A 22,267-nucleotide genomic window follows, 5' to 3' on the forward strand; every position below is an offset into this window, starting at 1 on the left:
ACGTAAACCAAAAAGAGAAGATTGAGAAATGTGATTATATTAAAATGTAAAGCTTTTGTATGAGAAAAGACTCTTAAAGAAGGCAGAGCTCAGACTGAAAGATACTTGCTATACATATAACCATTAAAAACTGCTTGAAAGAATTAGAAGATTAGAAAGAAGAAAGATTATAGAAAGAGCTCCTCCAAATCAGTGAGAAGTAGTCAACAGAAACAAAAACTGGGCGAAGGATATCCGAAGGTCGTGGAGAGGATTAATGAGTAAAGATGTGTCCAAGTGGTCCGGGCTGCCTGGCGTGGAGCAAAGGCTTAGCAATTGCTATTGGCAACCATCATTGTTTTTATTGTGCTGCTGCTGTCGTCCTCCCTCTGGTTGGCAGCATTGGTGGGAAGTTACCACGTGTACACACCGCTTTCAACTGATTCAATTAAACACAGATCCAAAATCTTACTGGAAGCCAGGTGGCCGCCCCGGGAGGAGCAAATGCAGTACATCTCCGGGACCTTCTCTTGACCCCAGAGTCTCAGAAAGGGTAAAAACAGCTGCTGCTGACAGTGTCCAGGAAGGTGGGTTCTCTGGGCCCAGAACACTTAGCGTTGGACATGCTTCTGCCGTTTTGTATTAGCCATTCTGCAGGCACTGAAGGGCACTGACTCACTCAGGTAGGGTTTGTTCAGGTGGATCCCCTTTTCCTCCTCCTCCTCCTCCTCCGTCCACTCAGCAAATGCTGAGGGTCTGTGATGTGCCAGGTAATTTATTAGGCTCCTGTCCTTGTGGAGCTTTAAAAAGAGAAAATAAACAAGTATATTAGGAGCGAAAGGAATAATATACTGCCCTGGTGAGGATGTTGATGGTGGGGGAAGCTGTGCATGTGTGGGGACAGGGAGCATACGAGATCTTGTCCACGTATGCTGTTAAACTTTTCTTGCCCTTTCTAGATACTACTCTGTATTTTATATAGTTGTATATTGTCTACATTCCTTCCTTCCCCCACTGTTCTTAGAGTGCGTTAGTCAGGTTTACTGTAGTAACAAATAATCCCCAACTCTCGGTGGTTTAAAATAGAAAGGGTTATTTCTCACTCTCGCTGTATGTCTGTTGGGGTTGGTGGCAGATCCCAGGTGGCGGTTGCCATCTGGAGTATTGCTGGGCTGCACCAGCACCAAAGGGAGGCCTGTTCCGTCAGTGAAGGCTCTGGCCCAGAAAGGACACCCGTCACCTCAACCTCACTGGCTAAAGGCAGCCACATGCCCACCCCCCGTCCCTCAGGGGGACTGGGAACTGCCCAGCCTATGCCCAGAAGGTAAAGCGGTGCTGACATTTGGTGCAGATATTTGCGCCACGCTGAAGACCATCGTAGGAGTGGCTCACAAGCGGGGACTGCGTTTCATTCATCTTTACGTTGCCCAGCAGAGCCCTGGCCCACAGCAAAGCATGTACGTGTTTGTAGAGTAAATGAATTAAGCAGAACTCTTTTGTGTACAAGGGATAGAAAGCCAACAAAAAAACAAGAGAGGGACTTTATTGGCTCGTGTGACAGAAAAGCCCAGAGGTAAGAGCTGATGTTAGATATGGCTTGATCCTAGTTCTCAGATGATGTCATTAAGACTCCATCTGTCCGTCTGTCTCTCTGCCCTGTCCCCTCCCCTTTAAGCTCTCTTCTTCAGTGCTGACTTCCCTCCAGGTAGAGTCTCTCTATGTAGTGACCCCAGGAGCTCCGGGGTCGTCCTTAGGCTTAGGAATCCCAACAGAAAGCACTGGCTTTACTCAGTTGTTCCAGTAGGAGCCTGAGATGGAGCCCCTTGATCTGCCGCGTCACTTGCCTTAACCCCATAACGACGGGGGGGGGGGGGGGGGGGTGGGGTGTGTGGGGTGAGGACAGTTGATCCTGGGTCACACCCTCTCTGGCTAGGGAGGTCAGGCCCATCTCTGACTGTGTGGCTGAGGGCTGGGAGGACAATTCTCCAAATGAAGGCCATTGGAAGCGAGATGGATTCAGCGTGGGTGAGACCGGCAGACGTTGGTTACCCCGTGGGTTGAGGGCTCTGGTCTTCTGGTTCTGAGTCCTGAGTCTTTCCCGACATTCTGCTGCTTGGATTGCGGGGTTGCATTTCAGTTCTTCCTGCATCGTGCCAGCAGCGGGTGAGTAGACATGACTGGTTGTGTCACTCTCCCTACTGTTTGGGAAGGACGCAGACAGGTAAGAACAACGTGTCTTCTAGAAGCCCGTTGTCCAGACCTCTGGGGAGGAGGCTGGGCCCCGGGAAGAGTGATTGCAGGAGGCCAGACGTGTTTAGGCTCGAGCGAGTGCCGTTGAGTCAGGGGAGGGGCCCCCAAGCAGGGATCCCCACAGAAGCAGCTTGCTTTTGGGCTCCTGAGTTGTCCTGTGACCCACTGTGGCAGGTGTCTTTCTGGCTAACCGGCTGAGGGTGTGGTTATTTTCCTGTGTGTAGGGCACACGGGCAGCAGTTTGACTTCTTAAGGTGCAGAGCTGTTGGGCACACGCACTTTTTAGTTCTTTACCAAAAGATTTACTGTGATGTCCTTGGCAGAGAGGAATATACTTTGGTTACTGGAAGGATCAGGCATTGAACGGTTGTGCAAATGTGCCAGAGCAGCATAATCTATTTTTCAGTTACTGTTTGGGGACCAGCAAATCTACATGGATGGAACCTGATTCCATTTGGTTTATTTAATTTGGATTTATGGCTGCATTCACGTCACGTTAATATGATCGCTTTCAGTCCAGGCTCCAAGCATTTGAAGACATTGCCTCCCAAGACCCAATAGAAGAGACTTAAATATCCACTAGTGTTTAAGTTATGATGGAAACTTTTCATACTTCAGTATTTTACCACTTATATGGTTCCTTTGGAAATCTTAATGATATGTGGCTGTCACTTTAAGTGAGGTACTTTGGCTCTCTGTTATGAGTAACCTTTTTATTTTTTCTATAAAATTGCAAGGTCCATTCCTCACCTGCTGTAGAAGAGTGTGATGGAGCCACTAGAGGGCACCCAGGCTTTGTGTTTTGGAATTTCCCTGACCCATATTTTGCTTTTGAATGTCCTGGTGGTGTCAGATTTTTGGTTTGTTTGCCATGTGGAAGGGGTCATTGCAAACATGTAATCGTGGCATTTCCCAGAACACATGGAGTTAGATTCTTGCCATGATTTTGCCTGCTGTGCTGGTGGCCTGTCTGGAACATTCTGACAGGCAGCGCCCTTGCCATGAATCAGGCAATTCAGTAAGTTATGCAGCAGGGGAGGAGAATCTAAGGCCACCAAGTAGCTTTTTCGTCACCCCTTAACCCAGTAAACAGAAGTGAGTGTGCAGGTCGTAAGGGGGCACTTTGCTGGAGAATGTTAGCGAGAGAGGGGGGTCCGGGCAAGGCTTTGACAAGGGCGGGGACCCCCTTGGTAGGCGCTGGCACGTCTGGAACTGTGTCACCCCAAGGCGGGGCAGCCCTGCGCCTCGGCTGCCAAGGCTGGACTCATGCGGCACAGAGGCCAACGCTGCCGTCATTGAGGTGTCCCTTTGTCCCTTAGATTTTGCTCATTTTCCCCATTCCTGTGATGAAAGTCTTAGGAAGAATGACTTTTTACCCACAAATAGTTAGGAATAAAGGCCTTTCAAATGGGTTTGCCTCATGAATTCTTAGTGTCTGAATAGCATGAAATACTGACCCATCCTGTTTTCCCAGCAGCGATGGGAAGCTCCTTCTTACAGCCTTCCCCGAAATCCCAGCCACTGCATGTCTCGCAGCGAGGGCCCTTCCCCTCCCCTTTCCTTTAGGGACCAGCTGTTTACCCCTCTCTGCGCTGTGGCCACACTATCTCCCATGGCCACACTCTACTTCCGAGGCCCCTGTCTTTGGCCCCCGTGGCTGTGAGTTGCTAAGCAACAGCCTCCCCCTGCTGTCCCCTGGCTGGGCAGTGGCTCAAGGAACTGAGCACTGTCCTCTGTTAATGCTCCTCATCGAGCTGCCCCTGACTCCCCTTTCCTGGGTGGCAGCAAAGGCCCAGGAAGGCAGCTCAAAGGCAGCTCGCACTCGGGTGGGGGGCTCCATGCTGCCCCCTGTGCAGGACCACGTCCTGCTGGGGCGATTGGCTGCAAGGGAGGTGGTGCTGGGGGTCTCCGTCCAACGTTCTAGAAAGGACACTGTCAGCCTCCGAGTGTGTCTCCTGGTGTGTCGGGGGCCTCTGCCCTCTCCAGCCTGGGAGGATGTCTCGATGAAGACCACTGCGCCCCCTTTCATTAGCTGTTTACTTCTCTTTGTATCTTTCTGTGGCCCTGGCGTAGTGCAGGAGTCTGATAAAACATTTGTTGGATAAATGAATCTGTGGACATAGGAAAGTAAAGGTGGTAAAAACACCGTCCTTCCTTTCTCCTCGTTGCTATTTTTACTTTTTTATGGCAGCGTAACTCGTATATTGAACAGTGCACAGCTTGAGGGGACAAAGAGCTGCTCAGGGAACTTTGGTCTAGAGATGGACGCTGTGGCCCTGCACCCTGGAGCCCCCCCTGCGTTGTCTGTACTTCTAACCTGATGGGGAAGTGACCTGTCTCATGCCCCCGTCCCATCCCTGTCCCACCTGAGATGCAGAATCGAAGCCCAGTGCCCTCTTCTCTCTGCAGAGCCACGTGCCTGGGGGACCGCTCGGCTGGAGGGCTCCTTCCTACTCTTGGCTGTGGTTTTGGTGTTATTGTTATTCGGAGTTAAAATGTTCATTTCTGTTCTCTACCCAACGTAAGTATGTTAACAGTCTCCCTGGTGTTAGAGAGAGGAGGGTTGGGTGTGTTCTGGGGAATTCTTGCCGTGTGACCACATTTGAGCGTTATTTTCTCGCCATCTGGCTTTTGCCACTGGACTCCCTGCAAACGCTGAGTGAGAAGCGTGGACTGGAAAAGTGTGTCCCTCTCCCGAGTGGGGAACGTTCTCGTTTGTGCTCTCCTGCAGGTCCCCCTCAAGGCAGGAGGCAGAGGACATGTGAAGACTCTGGTCTCTGTGAGGGGGTGGGACACATGGCGGCCTGGCGTGGGGTCAGAGTGCAGGCCCTGCCTTCCCATGCGGCCTGCACTTCAGTCAAGTGGAGGCTTCGGGCTGCCTGATGCCAGACTGACAGAGCAGAGTGGATGGCTGAGCTGCGTGGACGGCGGTTCTCAGCCAGTGGGGCTGACAGGAGAGCAGCAGAGTGTCAGGGAAAGTGGTCCTCAGACAGGCGGCAGGACCCGCTGCGTGGGAAATCTGTTTTCCTTTGTCTCACGCAGGCAGGACGGAACATTTCCGGACCGCAGTTTGCTCTGCTGTCGTGGGAAACCGCTGCTGTAGTCCGTCCTTCCTCTCCCGGGCCTGGCCCTGGCCGCTGAGGGTGTGCTGGCAGCGCCGTGTCTCGGGCCTGCTGGCCGCGGAGCTGCTCAGAGCAGCATGGAAGAGCTCGTCTCTGAGTTTCTGTGCTCCTCTTTTTAATGTCCTGGTTATTTACCTGAAACCAGAGTCTTTGGCGGCTTGGCCAGATGCTGATTCTGCCTCCCAGTGCGGGAGCCCTGCCTTGCTGGCTGCGTGTGAGAGGGGCCTCCTTGCCTGGGGAGGAGCAGCTGGAGCCGCCAGAAATCTCGTCCTTCAGTTCTGTGCTGGTTGGTGCTACTGGTTCAGCCAAGAGCATCTTCACCTTATAGTGACCCTTAAACTAAAAATTAATTTACTTTAAATTATACAGGTAATGTACGAACACATGCTTACTAACATGTATAAAGGGTGTAGTTACAGCCACTTCACATTTCATACTGTTCCACGGGTTTCGGTGAGTTTACCAGCATACTTGCATACACGGTGGTTTTCTTTCTTTTTTTTTCTTTAATGTCAACCTAAAATAAGCCACAGAGCCCGACTCTCCAAAGAGTTTATTTGGGAATAGCAGGGCATTGCAGTCTGCGATATGGTTGCTGTGTCAGACCGTCGGTGCAGCCAAGGGGGCTGGGGCAAAGGGGGAGCCTTTACAGACGAAAAGGAGAACGTAAGCTGTTCGGAAACAAAGACCACCGGTCACAGGGGCTCCTTGCGGGAGTTGGCGTTAGCTGACTGGTGGAGACGGCCGTTGTCAGGCACACGTCCTGGTGCAAGGCGCTCATCTGGAAGACTGCGGTCTTGAGGAATTCCTTGCACAGTTCCCTCACAGGCACCCGTGCGTGAGCGCCCCTCCTTCATGGCCTTCTGCTCTATCTTGCTGGGGTGTGACGTAAGTGACTCCATTTTGGTATGGACAGCTTCCGCAACGCAGATGGGATTGCATCTCGCGAATTGTTTGTTAACTTGCTGTTTTTACTCTATAACTCGACGTGGCCACCTTCCCAGGTCAGCACACACAGGCCGACCTCCTCCCTTCCGGTTGCTTCCGTGCCCCCATCGGCTGTGCGGGAGCACCTGTGTCGCCGCTGACATCGTGCTGCCTCGGGGGCCCACTGCGGACGCGCTTGCATGTGCCCCCGTGCGCATGTGCGTGTTGCCCCGTGGCTCCGTTTTGCTGGCCCAGAAAGTTCTCAGCCAGGCGTGTTCTTTGGCAGGAGTTGGGTTTCCCAGTCAGACTCCCATCGTGGCTTTGGGAGACTGGGAGGGAGGGAGGTGGGTGCTGCGTGGAGGACACGGTGTTCTCCGGGCAGGACTGTGAGTGGAGTTTGAGAAGCGACTTACCCAGTAACCGCACATAGGACATTACGACAAGAAGACTGGAGATGGGGCATTTTGTGGTGTATTTTCTCTCAGCCTGTGCTTCGCTGGGGTGTGTGGGTTTGGGCCCTCTCAGCCCTGGGCTCACCAACAAGCATCTTTTTAAATTGCTGCAAAAGACTTTTGTAGGCTGTTTTACTCTCTGAGAAGATAAAATTGCATGACAAATCATGATATAAAGAATTACCTGAAAAAACATACCACATGATCCCCAAATTTGAGGCTACGGGGAGGAGAAAGTGCATGTGAGAAGTCTTGATGTGCTTCGATGGTCTAACTTTTCATTCAGGTCTTCCCCACCCCGGGGATGCACGGAGGGTGTGCTCCTGAGTGCTGGTTCCTCTCAGCCCGAGATGATGGAGCCATTCCCTGCAATTTTCCTCATTACCAAAATCAGCCTGCGGAGTTTTCAGAGTCCCTGTTTAGGGTGGAACGAACTAGAATTCCGCCTGCTGCTCTCCTGTGTCACCCTTTGGGCCGTGTGAGGGGTGGGCAGTGGGTTGCTGCGTGGAGCTCTGACACTGTCTGTAGGAGATGCTCAAGGAATCTGGGGAGAGGCACACAGTGTTCGTTGTTTTTCTGACACAGGATCTTGCTCTGTTGCCCAGGCTAGAGTGCAGTGGTGTGATCATAGCTCACTACAACCTCCAACTCCTGGGCTCAAGTAATCCTCCTGCCTCAGCCTTCCAAGTATCTGGGACTACAGGTGTGCACCACCACGCCTGGCTAATTTTTCTATTTTTAACAGAGATGTGGTCTTGCTTTTGCTCAGGCTGGTCTTGAACTCTTGGCCTCTCAGAGTGTTAGGATTACAGGCCTGAGCCACCACACCTGGCCTGAGAACAGTTGGTTCTCAGCAGAATCTTCATCTACATTTTGCTTCTAGCGCGATTATTTTTTCCTGGGGAAGTAACTTGCTAGATGATGTGCTAACTCCCAGCAAAGGACAGCGTGAGCTCGTTTCTAGAATTGCAGGCTTTTCTGCTGCGAGTGTTTCAGAGTTCCTCGGAACCACAATAACTTAGCTTGTTAGAAAGGAGCAGGGGCGGTGGGTGGGCACTGCCCAGGAGGTGGCTGGACTGCGCGCTGTGACCCCAGCGGGGCAGTTGGCTCCTCTGAGGTGTGGGGGTTCCCTCTGGCCCAGCTCCTGCAGCCTTCCCTGTACCTCCACTCCCACCCTACCTGTAGGCCCCCAGCGGGGTGTGCCCTGGGTCCCTCAGCTGGGAAGGACCTGCAGTACGTTGTCAGGTGGATTCTGGAAGCAGCTGGAAGAGGCCTGGGTGGCGTGTTGGCTCTGTGGTTACAGCAGCATGGGGTTTGGGGTGGTGCTTCATGGATCCAGTTCCTCCTTGGTAGACAGCCTTTTTTGTTATTTTTGTTTTGTTGTGATTCAGATTAGAATAGGAAATAGTTGGGCATTCTCTATCCAGAGCACGCAGTATTTGAAATCATGGATATCTGGGTTACTCGTGTGATTGGCAGGTACTGAGCGCCTGCCCTGTGCTGTGTGCCATGGGGGTTTGGGGTTCCAGGGTCGTGTGAGAGATTCCTTTGCTTGACATTCATGGCAGACATGGGCCATGCAGGTGGCAGCAGAGGCCACAGCAGAGGGAGGGGGAGCCAGGGCAGACAGCTGGGAGCAGGCACAGGGGTGAGCCCGGTGGCCATGTGAGGGTGACAGAGGCGGCAGGGCTGTGGGGGGAGACCCAGTTCTCAGGACGTCCGGGTTATCCTGGAAGTCCAGTGAGGGTGGGGTCTACTCCAGTGGACGGAGTCCTGGTGCCGTGAAGGGGACTGTACCGAGCCACGTAGGGCGTGGACGTGGGGGTTGGAGGTTGGGGCTGTGGCCTCAGGGGAGCCAGGCAGGTCACCTCACAGGGAGTGCCCAGGGCTCACACCCTGTGCTGGGCCTCCCGGTGGGCGAAGGTGGCCGTCAGCAGGGCGTGGGTCTAGCTGGGGCAGCCCCTGCTATTGACTGGAGGGTGTGTCCATGGCATGCGGGGGCAGATGGCAGCGCTGGAATGACTGGAAGATGGTAGATGGCTGCGGATGCCTCAGGTCCATGTGGCCTGGGGAAGCGGGCATGAAAGCAGCCCAGGCAAAGCCAGCACCCCCTCTGGGTCGCCGTGCTGCCACTGGGCTGGGTGGTATAGGTGGTGCCTGTGGGTGGGGTCAGCTCAATCCCTTGTCTTCTAGGTCAAAGGCTGTTCTCAGCTCCTTGCTCCAGGGGCCCGGGTAAAGGGCTGGCCTCACCTCTTCCTGGTGGGCCTCCCAGTTCTACCACGCCTGCACCCAGACTAGGCAGGACTTGGGGGACAGGCTGAGTTAGCGGGCATTGGTGGGCTGCGGGCCCGGCCAGCAGCGTCTGCTCCGAAGGAAGTTTCAACAAAACGGCAAGTCGGCCTGGGCTGGGGGACCACCAGACGAGGCAAGCGTCGGACCCCAGCTCTTCCCGGGCCGGGCTGTGTGAGCTGATGAGAAGACTGAAAAGCACGTTAGAGAATTTAGGTGTCTGAAAGATTTCCCGTCCCATTAAGGCCCAGGCTCAGTAAGACGGCAGGACCCAGACGCAGTGAGGTAGTGCGGAGGGAGGCGGCTGCACGTCCTCACCGGCAGACTTAGCTCAGGTTCCACGCTCCCAAGTGACACAGAGAAGCCGATGTTCGTCTCATTTAGTGCACGCCAAGGGTTGCACCCTTGCTGCCTGCCGACTGGGCCCCAGCTACAGATGAGGTGCAGAAACACGTCAAGACCTGGCTGCACTGGGGTTCGGGGCTCCCTGCAGAGGCTGATGGACCCACCAACGCCCCTGTGCTTCCTCCTAGGCCCGCCAGCATCAGCACCCCAGGGTCTCGCTGCCACCCAGGACTCACCCGTGGGACCAGGGGTAAGTCCCGGCCCAGCAGGGCCTGCTTCAGAATTCCAAAGTAAAGTGCTTGAAAGTTCTGGGCACATGAAAATACCCTTTGCGTCTTTATGGACAGCTGCCCTCCTCTTTGCTTCTGTGTGGCCCGGGAGGGACCTGCTGGGGGGCGAGACATGTTAGTCCCCTGTCTTGTCCTTGCAGCCTGTCCCTGCCACACTAACTCACAGCCCAGCTGTGGGGGCAGCTCCCTGTGTTGTTGGTGATCTCCCGGTTGCTGTTTGAGGCGTGTTTCAGCACCTCCCTGGCAGTTTTGTCCAATAGTTGTGACTCTTTCAGGACTGAACAGCCTTTGTTTTTTTCCGAGAGCCCCCAAGGTATGGTGTTAACCCCTTTGCTCTCCTAGACAGACTCTGCCAGGAGAGGGCACCTGGCAGCCACCAGTGCCCACAGCAGCTGGCCACCAGGCACAGCTGGCCCCTGGGCTGAGCCGCTGGTGCTGGTGGAGACAGGGCCACAGCTGAAAGAGACACAACACGGTGACAGTTGCGTGTCAGATGGCAAACCTCTCTGTGGTGCTAGAATTTCCTGAGGAAGACTTTCTGGCTTGGCCGTGGCTGGCCAGCGGCTGTGCTGCGCTCCTGCTGGGCCCCCTCTGGAGTCCTGAGTCGCCTGGGGCCCTTGCCTGGGCTCCAGGCCGGCTCTAGCTGCATGAATGTGGGCAAGGTCAGAGTTGGCTTGTGCCTCCTGGTGGCTCTGTCTGCCAGTATCAACCTGGAAATCGACTTTCTAGAAAAGTTGAATAATGCAGTATCTAAGGCTGTCTCTAGGAAGCAGCTTTAATGTGCAACATGCGGCTTGGAAACTGGATCACAAGTGAATATTATATTCACCTACAAGCGCCTGTGTGTGGACGTCTCCCAGGCTTCCTGCCAGCCCAATCCGGCACGTTCCCTGTGGGAACGTTTCCACGGCAGTTTCCACGACACCTTGTGGGGCCTGGGGGAAGATCTTCTCTTCTCCCTGAAGATGCTGCCAGGGTCCCCGTGACTTCACCCCCGCCCCACCCATGCCTCAGCACCTCTTTGTATACTGAGTCTTTCTCGGTGTCAGCACCTCCTTCGGGCCGACTGTCACTGCTGACAGCGAATATCCCAAGTGGCTCTGTGTGCTGGAAAACAGTCCAGGTTTGAGATACGTGTCTTCAGTAGAGTGGGCCCCCATCCTTCCACATCAGCCTTTTTACAGCAGGATTCGTTGTCCAGATATTTGTAGCATTTGTGGAAGGCTCACTGTATGCCAGGTACTATGCCAACCCCTTGGCACGAGTTCCCATTTACTTCTCACAATAGTACTGCAATTTAGGCACTGTTATTATCCCCATTGTACCGGTGAGGAGGCAGGCAAAAAGAGGGCCACTGACTTGCCTGAGGTCACACAGGACCGAGCTGGTAGAGTGGGAATTCCACCCGCTGTCTGTCTGCAGCGCCTGTGTTGGCCACTGGCGTGGTCCCTGCCTCCGCAGGGCGGTGCACGGGGTGGAAACACAGGCGGTAGAACCCAAGGGGCCTTGGAGATGTTCAGTCCAGGGATAGAGTCCAGGGAGACCCATAGGGCTCAGAGGCCACTCCACCCCCACAGCCTGAGAACCTTTCCCCTTTCTACTTGCTTTTCATTGGTGTTCTTTCTCTTTTGACTTTGCAAATTTTTATTCAGAAAATTTTTGAAGATGCAAGGAAACAACATTTTGCCGTACATGTTTCTAATAAATTTGCATAATCACAATGCTGTGAACACCAAACATAACTGATAATTCCTTAATGTCACCTGCCTGTGCCGTGTTCAATCCAGTTGTGACCGAAAGATAGAACTGATTGAACTCTGTTCAAAGATTCAAATAAGATCCGTCTTCAATAGGTTTTGTCTTTTTTGATCTTTAAGAATCCTACTGCTCTCTTCCACTTCTTTTTTCCTTTTTGTTGTCTTTTTGACTAAAATACTGGGCTAGTTCTGGACTTGCCTAATGGCTTCTCAAGGTTCCATTTAACCTGTTATTTTATGTTTCGTAAAAACGTAACATCTGGGTGTTCCCTTCCCTACGTGCTTTTCCTCGCTAGTAATATTTTTATTCAATTATTATGATCTGGGAGAGATCACAGAATCACATCTCTATAATGAAAGGAAATTTAGAAGTGGTTCTAGGTTCCAGAGCAGCCACTGACCAGGAGATTGCAGATGTCACCCCCCCTTCTGAGGCTGGGGCCAGAGCTCTGCTCCGTTTGGGTCTGCATGTGTCGGGGGCTTCGTGGGCCGACATCTCACCCAAGCTCTCTTTCCCTTCCAGTTGTCACTGTCCCAGCTGGCGGCTTCCCCACAGTCTCCGGCTCAGCGCCGCGCAGCCAGACCTGCTTCCCAGCAGCCGGATGGCTCTCAGCCCTCCCCAGCCCAGGCAGTAAGTGCACCGCCTGCCTCCTGCCCCACCTTCTACCTGAGAGTGGCTCCACCTCTCCTGACTGCTGTGCAAGTCTTTGATTTCTCAAGCAGCGCTGGCCCTCAGTCAGGCGATGGAGCCTTGGTTTGCTCTGTGACTGGGCTGTAGGACGGGTTGGGGCTGGGCGTGGAGGAGCTGCTCACTTTCATGCCTCAGGTCGTTGCCATCGTTCTGCTTCTGCAGCCCAAGGAAGAATGTAGCCTATGAGTTCTTCTTGCCACAGTGGTTGATTTTGATTTTGGTCTACTTGAAAAAACCAAGTTCAACTGCCCCGAATTTTCTGTACAGAGGCTGTACAGAGCTATAAATAGGGGTGAGACAAGCCTCCAGCCCCCAGGACGCTCCTTGCTGTCAGCAGCTGAAGGAGGACGAGTGGAGCCGCCATCCTGGGTGCAGGCTGAGCTAATGGCTAGATAGCCCCGTGTTGCCACTGACCTTGGGTATTCACGTAGAGTTTGGTCTCAGAACCCGGCTTTCTCACCCGTAAACTGCGTCTATTCTTAACTGGAAATATGTTGAGGAAAAATAGTTCCATTTACTTTCTCATTTTTTTTTTTTTAATTAAAATACATTTTTTTTTTCTGGAGACAGGGTCTCACTCTGTTGCCCAGGCTGGAGTGCAGCGGTGCGATCATAGCACATTGTAACCTCAAACTCCTGAGGTCAAGCGATCCTCCCACCTCAGCCTCCCAAGTAGTTGGGACTACGGGCAAGTAGACCCACACCGGGCTAATTTTTTTATTTTTTATATAGACAAGGTCTCACCAAGTTACCCAGGCTGGTCTTGAACTCCTGCCCTCAAGTGATCTTCCCCTCTCAGCCTTCCAAAGTGCTGGGGTTACAGGCGTGAGCCACCGTGCCCGGCCCTACTCACTCATTGAAAATACTCACAGCACCATGCGTCTGTCGTGCCTTATTGAAACATGTCTGGGGCTCGTGTATTCGTGGAGGGCTTGCCTGCCTTTTTTTCCTGACACCTGAGACACGGTGTGGGGTGACCTCCAGTTAAGTGGTGTCCCTTTGAACTGGAGCAGAAAGCTGGGGCACCAGGCTTGAAAGAGAGCAGTCCTGAGTCCCAGACAAGCTCGTCCTTGAGACCTGGGTCTTCTGCCTTGGTGGGGTGGAAGGTGGAATACAGTGAATGACTGGAACGTTCAGGGGAGGTGGGAGCGAGAGAGACGTCCGAACACAGCAGCTGGGGCCTCAGTACGCTGTTCGTCTCAGAGTGTTGGGGAAGTTTCATCTTTCTGTCCTGTAAATATGCTTTGATGCTAATTTACCATCTCAGGCATCAGACATGCCCCACGGTTCTACACTGCTCAGGAGGTTGGCCATCCCTTCCTGTGCCTCTGGACGCACAAACCAGGTTGCCACATGAAGTACGGGACGCCCGTAAAACTCGAATTTTAGGTGAACAAGTGATGTTTTTTATCGTAAGTATGTTCCAATTGTTGTATGGAACATACTTATACTAACATTATTCATTGTTTACCTGAAGTTAAAATGTAACTGAGCCTCCTGCATTTTTGTGTGCTAAAGCTGGCAACCCTGCAGAGGCAGCTCATCAGTAAGTCCCCTTGGATACGAGCACTGTTGGTTGTCACAGGTCAGGGTTTTGTTCAGCAGGCATTCCTATTGGAGGCCAGCGTCTCTCACCTGGAAGCTGACCTGAGCCAGGCCCCTGTGGTCCTGGAAACATCGCTGGCCGAACAGTTGCAGGAGCTGCCGTTCACGCCTTTGCACGCCCCTATTGTCGCGGGAACCCAGACCAGGAGGTGAGGTGTGGCTCTGGGAGGGACTGGACCAGGCAGGTGCTGTGCAGTCAGACCGTGTGACTCCCCAGGCAGCAGGCTTTCCACAGAGAGGCACGCTGGCAGGCCCTGCCGCCCACCCCTCGGAGGCTGGCTGAGGGTCTCTCTGTTGCAGTTCAGGGAGCCAGCTCTCCAGAGCCTCCATGGCGCTGCTGCAGTCCTCCGGCTTCCCTGAGATTCTCGATGCCAGTCAGCAACCGGCCGAAGCTGTAAATCCTGCAGATCCAGTGACGTTTAACCCCCAAAAGGAGGAATCAGATTGTCTACAAAGCAACGAAATAGTGCTACAGTTTCTTGCCTTCAGCAGGTAAATTCTTGAATATTCTGTCCTTGTTACTCTATCTGGCTTTCACACTTCCTGTGTTGAAGAGGAGCTCTGATGTGGTTCTGACCTGGCAGAACTCTCTCTGTGTAGGTCTTACTAGAGTAAGGAGTGCCATCTGCTTGTATTTTATTTTGGCAAGGACCCACCCAAAGCCATTCTAAATGCCATGAAACCTGCTTTGGCCGATCTTCTGTGGTCCTCAATTAAAATGGGGACAGTGTGTAGCCCAGTTCGCAGGTATTAATGTCACTTCAGGGCACAGCAAAGCTGTTCACGTCGGTGACTGTGGCAGCCTCTTTACCACTGCCCTGGTGAGTGCAGGGCCTGGGCTGTCTCCCTACACAAGAGTTCATCAAAGACCCCAGGTTCCTGCTGCGGATCCTTGATTAATTCAGAGCTGTTGTTGGATTCAGAGTGGCTCAGGACTCCCGAGGAACGTCATGGCCAAAGACTGTGTATTTCACCTTCCAGTTCTACCGCTTCCCACCTACGACAACGCCACGACTGCAGCTGGTCAAGCTGGACGAGACTGGGAAGACCAGCTCTGGCTCCCTGTCCCACGTCCTCGTTCCCATTGACAAAGACGGCTCCTTTGATGCTGGTAAGTGCTCATGCACCTGGCGAAGATGAGACATCCCGTGCTGAGCTTTGTGTGTAAACTGTAAATTTTATTATTAAAAATTGTACCATGAAGAGTTTGAAACATACATAGAATTTGAGAGACCAGTGTAATGGATCAGCGCACCAAGCACACAGCCCAAATAGCGATCACCTATTTCCATCCCAGTTTCCTCCCCGAAAGCAGGCAAATCCCAGACATTATATAATTTCGTCTATAAATATTGTCTTATGTATACCTGAAAACTAAGGATGCTTTTTTGAAAAATATAAACTCAGTAATATCCTACCTAGAAACTAATAATTCTTAATATCATCAAATATCTAGCCAATGTTAAAAGTTCTCTAATAACTTAATAAATTTCTTTTAATAGTTCAAAAATAAGGTCCATCCGTGGTAATGGAACAGTGTGAATTTTAGGTCTCCTTATATAGTCTTTCTACATAGTTGCTGCCCCATCCCTAGTCTCTGCTTTATCTTTTTAATGTATTTGTTGAAGAAGCTACATTGTCGCATAGAGCGTCTGTCCTGTAGTCTGGATTTTGTTTTTGTATCCTGGGGTAATGTTCAAGGTGTTCCTTTATCTCCTCTCTTCCTGCACATCGGCATGTAAATCTAGCTGTGTGATCAGGTGCGTGTTTTTTTGGTTTTGGCGAGAATTTCTTTGTGGCTGGTGATGTCGTACCGTCTGTGCTGTACCCGAATGTCTGCTTGCTCCTTTTTGTGCATGTTGGGGCCATTTTGACCATTGCTTTATGGAGCCACTGTTTCATTTGAGGTTGGCACAATGGTGACATTCAACTTCTAGGGCGCCTTTGTCAGCTGGAATGCTTCCATAGCCAGAAACTTCCCTCATCAACTAGCAAAAGTTATTAAGTATGAAATGTCTGATTTTCTGAAGTACTGAGTTTGACAGTTGATATCCCTGACATTTCACTTTGACACTTGTTTTGTTTTTATTGTGAAGGTATATCCTCAGTCTTTCAAATACATGGTTTGGCTTGTGATTATCTTTCAAATTTTTTTTTTTAGAGCAATTTTTGTGAAACCATGGATAAGTCAAAAATTCGTGCTCTTTTTGAATATGAGTTCCGTTGTGGAACCAATGCAGCACAGACAGCTCGAAGTATCAACGAAGTATTTGAGAAGGATGTGACTAATGAACGCACAGTACTTCGATGGTTTAAGAAGTTCTGTTCTGGTGATTTTAATCTTGATAATAAGCCACGTAGGTGACCTGAGACCAAGGTGGAGAATGATGAGCTGAAAGCTGTAGTGGAAGCAAATCCATCTCAACCTAGACATAAATTAGCAGCAAGGTTTGACGTTACTAGTCCAACAATACTGGACCATTTGAAACAAATCAGCAAGGTAAAGAAACAAGATCGATGGGTACCGCCTGAATTAAACGAGCAGTCAGAAATCATCTGGAAGCTTGCCTTTCTTTGCTGTTAGGACATAAAGGCGAACCATTTCTATACCGTATTGTTACGTGTGATGAAAAATGGATTCTTTTTGACAATCACAAGCGTTCTGCACAAGGGTTGGATAAAGATGAAGTGCCAAAACACAGTCCAAAACCGAATATTCCTCAAAAGAAGCTAATGGTGTGTTTGGTGGTCCAGTGCTAGTATTATCCACTAGAGCTTCATGAAACTTGGTGAATCGATTACAGTGATATCTATTGCAACCAGTTGGATGAAATGGTGAGGATGCTTGCAATTAAGCAGCTGAGATTGGTCTACAGAGACAGTCCCATCCTCTTGCAAGACAATGCTTGACCACATGTCACGCAAACAACGCTGCTCAAACTACAGCAGCTGGACTTGGAAACTCTCTGTCATCCACCATATTCACCAGACCTTGCACCAACTGACTGCCACTTCTTCCAGGCTTTGGGCCACTTCTTGCATGGAAAAATATTCAATTCTCAACAAGCTGTGGGAAATGCCTTTCGCTATTTCGTTGCTACCCACTCTCCAGGCTTCTTCGCTGCTGGTATAAACAAGCTTACCGTTAAGATGGCAAAACTGTGTTGATAGTTTAGGTGCATACTTTGATTAATTATACTGCTTCTTGTTTGAGATATAATAAACTAAGCTTTTGATTCAAAATCAGACACTTCCTATTTAATAACATAATATTTAGTTACCTTGAGGTACAGTTCATATAAGAAAGTCAGAATAATACTTGATTCTTCCCCCTTTATTTGCTAATTTACAAAATAATTCTGTGTTTCCCTAGCATCCTTCAAGGGTGGGGACCAATGACTTTTTTTTTTCTTCCAGTATCATTGTAGACTAATGGATTTAAACTACAATGGATAGAAACACACTTGACCTATTTTTATGTTTACTGATGGTCAGTTTTCCCATCTTTGCTCAGAAGGGAATGAGCTGGGGTCTGAACCACTGCTGCCTCCTGAGGTGGAAAGTGAAAGGTGGAAAGAGTTGTGTTAAAATAGTGACCTCAAATGGAAGTAGTTCAACATTAGTATGAGACAAAAGAGACAAAAGGCAAATGTAGTGCTAGGGATAAAAGCTATTAAGTAATAACCAAGAAAATAATTCACTAGGAAAATAAATAATTCTGAATCTGCAAACTTCTAACATATATAGCCTCAAAATATAAAGGACAACTTGATGAACTTGATAAACCCACAATCATAGGAGATGATCAATTTCTGTAAATTGATCAAGCAGAAACAAATTAATGAGGCTATTATAAAATAGAATTTAAAAAGGTGATCTTAGAAAACATGTATAACCAATTTAGAGAATATGCCTTATTTTTAAGCATACCTTGAAACTTACAAGAACTGATTGTTCTTATGTGTCACCTGTGCCAAGAGAACCGATGTCAAATCAGTTTTATGGCATTCTCTGGCCATAATGCCACAAGGTCAGAAGTCAGTCACTCCCTTCCCCCATAAACACTCCAAACTGCTGCCTTTTTGGAATTTTAAAATATGCTTCTGATTATTCCATGGGTCAATGAAGAAATCAAAATAGAAATGAATAGAAATGACTATTTAAAACTGAATGACAGGCCGGGTGCGGTGGCTCACGCCTGTAATCCTAGCACTCTGGGAGGCCGAGGTGGGCGGATCGTTTGAGCTCAGGAGTTCGAGACCAGCCTGAGCAAGAGCGAGACCCCGTCTCTACTAAACATAGAAAGAAATTATACGGACAGCTAAAAATATATATAGAAAAGTTAGCCGGGCACGGTGGAGCATGCCTGTAGTCCCAGCTACTCGGGAGGCTGAGGCAGGAGGATTGCCTGAGCCCAGGAGCCTGAGGTTGCTGTGAGCAAGGCTGATGCCACGGCACTCTAGCCTGGGCAACAGAGTAAGACTCTGTCTCAAAAAAACAAAACAAAACAAAACAAAAAACTGAATGACAAAATAATCTTGCATATCAAAACTTAGGAGATGCACTAATTTGGTCGCTTAGTGAGGAACTGTGAGGGCCCTTCTTTGGCTGCTGTGAGTATCTGTTCCCTTCCACCCCCTGTGTGACGCCCTGGCTGAGCTTGGGTGGGTCAGTTAATTGAGTTTTCAAAATGGTAATTTTTCTGTTATTTGCTCTTTCCTTATTAGCTGACATTCTTCTATTAAAAAAGAAGTGTCCCTTATCAACCAGGGTGGACTACATGTATGTCCTCCAAAAAGAGAGGACGTATATTGAATACTTCCCCTTTCACTGCCCCTCTTCAGAGTGCGAAGTTGGTGGAATAGTTACCCTAGCAGTGGCAGTTGGGGTTTTAGATGGCTGGGTCTTTTTGTTTTTGATTATCACTGTGATCTCTTGGATTGTTATTGATGTGTTGCGTTTCATTCATCATCATTACTTTTCAGTGCACAAACTTGCCCTAGTTTGGCCAGTGGGAGCTTCAGGTGGGCACGTCCTTGCTTCTGGGATGGGCCCGTGTCCCGGGCTGGTCTGGCGCTCCTTTGAGGAGCCGGGTCCTGCTGAGCGCGGGGGGCTTTTCAGCGACCTGGATCTGAGCTGCTTTGATCCTGGGGCTCCTTGCTTTGAAGCTTTTCTCTGAAAGAGCTTGGAGCATGTATTAAAAAATGAGTTCATATTGATATTTCTAATAAAGATGTAGAGTTTTTGGCTAGTTTTCCTTACTTCATTTGTATCTCCCTTACACAGAAAGATGTGGTTCCCATTTATTTAATTTTACAATTCATATGACATTTTCACAATTACACTGCTAATGTTAACATTAATAAGGAACATACCAGTGAAGTTTGGATCTCTGCAGGGCTTTTTGTCTTAGGTTCTATCCTGCCGAGGGTGCAGAGTTGGCTTAGTGTGACAGAAGCCCTCAAAATAGTTTTCCCTGGGGATTATGGTACCCGTTTGATATTCAGTACGATTCATTTGTTTTAATTTGTTTTCAGTTTTATGTTTGCTTTCCTTCCTTTTTGATTTAATTTTTTGGAATATTTAAAGGGCTTAGAACGTGAGGCTGGGGTCCCGTGTGCGCTCAGGGTGTCCTGCCTTCGTTAGTGATGACGTCAGTGGCATTTTCGTCAATTTAGAATTAATGATTGTGCCACTTCAAGAAGATGAAGGCAGGGGCAGCCCAGTGCCCATCTCTCAGCCAGCTTGGCAGCCAGGAGCAGACCCCCAGGAGAGGAGCCTGGGGTCCCCACGGGGCTGGGCGAGGAGGGGTCCTGGGTCCCGCACAGCGTGTGCCAGGCCCGATCTCAGGCTGGGCTGCGCCCACGTGTGTGTGTCCCGGTTCCAACCGCAGATCAGACTGTATTCGTCCTGAGGTTCTGTGTGCCCAGAATGATAAACTCCCCGCAAGCCTCACCAAGGCACCGTCCCTCATCCATCACAGACGGTTTAACACGGACTTGCCGAGAACCATAAATCTCATTTAGGAAGGAGTTTATTGTATATATTGGAAAGAAATGTAGTCTTCTGAACATGAGTCTTGGTGTTGTTAATTTGGATATTTTATGATGTTTTTGATTAATGTGTTTATTAACTGTGGCTATGATGGAAGCAGAAATTAGTAATCATGACCAGAGCAGAAATCTCTTCAAAGCGTAAAGATGATAAATGACTCCAATTACTTTTGGGCTCACGGGGGCCTCTTTTGCACAGGGTCTCCCGGCTTCCAGCTGAAGTACATGGTGGACCCCGGGTCCCTGAAACCCGGCGAGCAGCGCTGGTTCCTCCGCTACCTGGCCTCGCAGACGCTGCAGATGGACGTCTGGGACGGGGACTCCCTGCTCCTCCTCGGGTCTGCCGCCGTCCAGATGAAGGTAGGGGCTTTCCTGCAGGACAAGCAGGGCCAGGGTGCCGTGGCCCTCGTGAGACAAGTCACCGTGCCGCGGTCCATCTGCTCGGTGGTGGCTGTCACTGTCCAGCACTGTGGTTTAGCTTTTTTGTTTACTGATTAAAAACAGTGCCTCATTCTCTGCTTTCTGAAAGGAAAATATTTTTCACAAAGTCTGAATTCTATAATGCTAGGTGTTTGCTCAGTGAACTCTTAGGATCAAACTCAGGTATCAAAACCTGGTAATGTTACCTTTTGTTCCTTCGAATGTGGTCATGTCAGTTCCCCGAGGTGGCCTTCCAGACGGAGTGGAGGGAGGCGTGGGTGACCGGGAGTGAAGTGTTCTCTGATTCCCGTTATCAGTTACGTGAATTGTGCTTTCCCAGTTCTAATTGAAATTAGAATCTGTTGTTTTAATTATGCTCTTCCAATCTCCTCGTGTGCTAAAACTTAAATCCATCCATTCATTCACTCTTTTCCCTGGGGTTTCTCCTCAAGCCTTCTGTCCCGGGGACCCCAGATGGTCAACGTAGAGTTACCATGGCAGTGCCTGGGTCAGGGACTGGAGCCACCTCCACTTGCGGACATGCGTCCTAAGCATTTTCCTCCCCGCCTGTGCGGTGGAGGTGGGAGAGGGTAGAGCTCCCGCGTCTCTGAAACTTGTCCACTTTGTTACTCCCACCTAGGTACTTTCCTCTGGACTCTAGCCGCAACCACCCCTCCGCTCCTGTTAGCCTTGTCCCCTCCAGTGGTTGCGTGGTCCCTGAGCAGTGCAGATCCTGTCCTGTCACCCCTCTGCTCCTTCACCTGCCACGTGCTCCTGGGTGGCCCCTCATCCCTCGAGTGCAGGGGTTGGGGGTCCCCGACACCAGGCTCCTCCTCCCCTGGTGCTTTGCCTGCTCTTCCCTCCCCCTGCCCCACTGACTGCTCCTGTGACTCAGCGTCCTCATGCGTGATGGCATGTGTCCCCTGGGGTGGGGGAAGTTGGGGCACAGTGTGTGTGGAGTGGCCAGGGTGGAGTCTGCAGGCGGTGAGGACGCAGCAGGTGTGGCTGCTATTCTGATGCCTCACCCTGGTCCTCTGTTCCTGCCAGGGTCATGGCAAGGGCCCCACTGGGTTATCTATCGAGGACATTGCTTGTCTGTCCTCAGCCTGGCCTGATGTCCCCAAGGGCAGGGACTAGGTGTTGTCACTTACATGAAGAGCGCCTTAAGCACTATGTTTGTTGACACAGACTTGGATAAATTAAAATTAAAATATACTTTTCTCAAATAAAGTCTTTTAACTTTAAAACTTAGGTGGACAAGATGGAAAACTGAGATAGGAAAAGATAATGCCCTGTGACTCCAGCTCCTGAGATGGTTAAGATGCTCTGCTCATCCTTTGAGAGTTTTATTTTCTGCAAGACGAGGGTACATTTCACCTCGTTTTGCATCTTCCCTGTTGTTGGACATTCAAGTGGTTTCCTTCTTCCAATCACTGTAGCGGACACCTTGAAGTTGAATTTTACACCTGGCTTCTAGCTGATTGCCCAAGGACAGTGAAAATAACGTACTGCCTTGGCAACGAGAACAGTTAACTCTGGTGACTGCTGTGGGCTTCATCGACATAACCCTCAGCCCAGCCCTTTGGGACAGTCCTGTTGTCGTCCTTGTTTCCAGTGGAGAAGATGAAGCCCAGGGTCCCCCTGACGATGACCCGAGCAGAGTTTTTCGCCCATTTCTGACTCTGAAGTTTTTTCTCCCCACATGGCATGTTCCCAGAGTGGTGCTCTGAGGGCTGCAGGTGCCCCGTTGGCCTAGCAAGGCGGAGGCGAGAGGACGCCTGAGTTTCCAGTCACTTCCCTTGTGGGCATTAGCCTTTAAAAAAAAACGTTTACCATTTTGATAGGTGAGAAATGATACCTTGTTTTTGTTTGCATTTCTTTCCTTCCTAGTGAGGCTGAATATTGTTTCTTATATTTGTTGGCCATTCTCCAAAGGAGTCTTCACGTATCTCAGTGGCTGAGGTTCCTGAGCCGTGGGTGTGTGTGCGAGTAACATGGGCTGTGTGGCCGAGCACCGCTAAGCCAGCAGGGTCTGAGCGACTGGCAGCCCCAGACCCGCTTAGGGAGGCTTGGGCCTGGGCGTCTCC

General features: G+C 50.4%; 1 protein-coding gene across 10 annotated transcripts in view; it reads left to right on the forward strand.

The window, feature by feature from the left end:
- Positions 1-22,267, forward strand: part of NPHP4 (nephrocystin 4) — a 114,262-nt gene that overhangs the window by 68,274 nt on the left and 23,721 nt on the right. For 9 of the 10 annotated variants that reach the window (XR_006733954.1, XM_045546293.1, XM_045546296.1 and 6 more), the window contains 6 exons: positions 9,553-9,614; positions 11,935-12,042; positions 13,705-13,856; positions 14,008-14,199; positions 14,631-14,818; positions 19,960-20,120. Coding sequence is in view for 9 of the 10 variants with exons in the window: in XM_045546293.1 (XP_045402249.1) it covers positions 9,553-9,614; positions 11,935-12,042; positions 13,705-13,856; positions 14,008-14,199; positions 14,631-14,818; positions 19,960-20,120 (863 nt within the window). In the remaining variant the exon portion in view is untranslated. The remainder of the gene's footprint in view (positions 1-9,552; positions 9,615-11,934; positions 12,043-13,704; positions 13,857-14,007; positions 14,200-14,630; positions 14,819-19,959; positions 20,121-22,267) is intronic. The other variant, XM_045546297.1, reaches the window with a different exon arrangement.

Source organism: Lemur catta, chromosome 3, assembly GCF_020740605.2.
Source record: "Lemur catta isolate mLemCat1 chromosome 3, mLemCat1.pri, whole genome shotgun sequence".
Lineage (NCBI taxonomy): Eukaryota > Metazoa > Chordata > Mammalia > Primates > Lemuridae > Lemur > Lemur catta.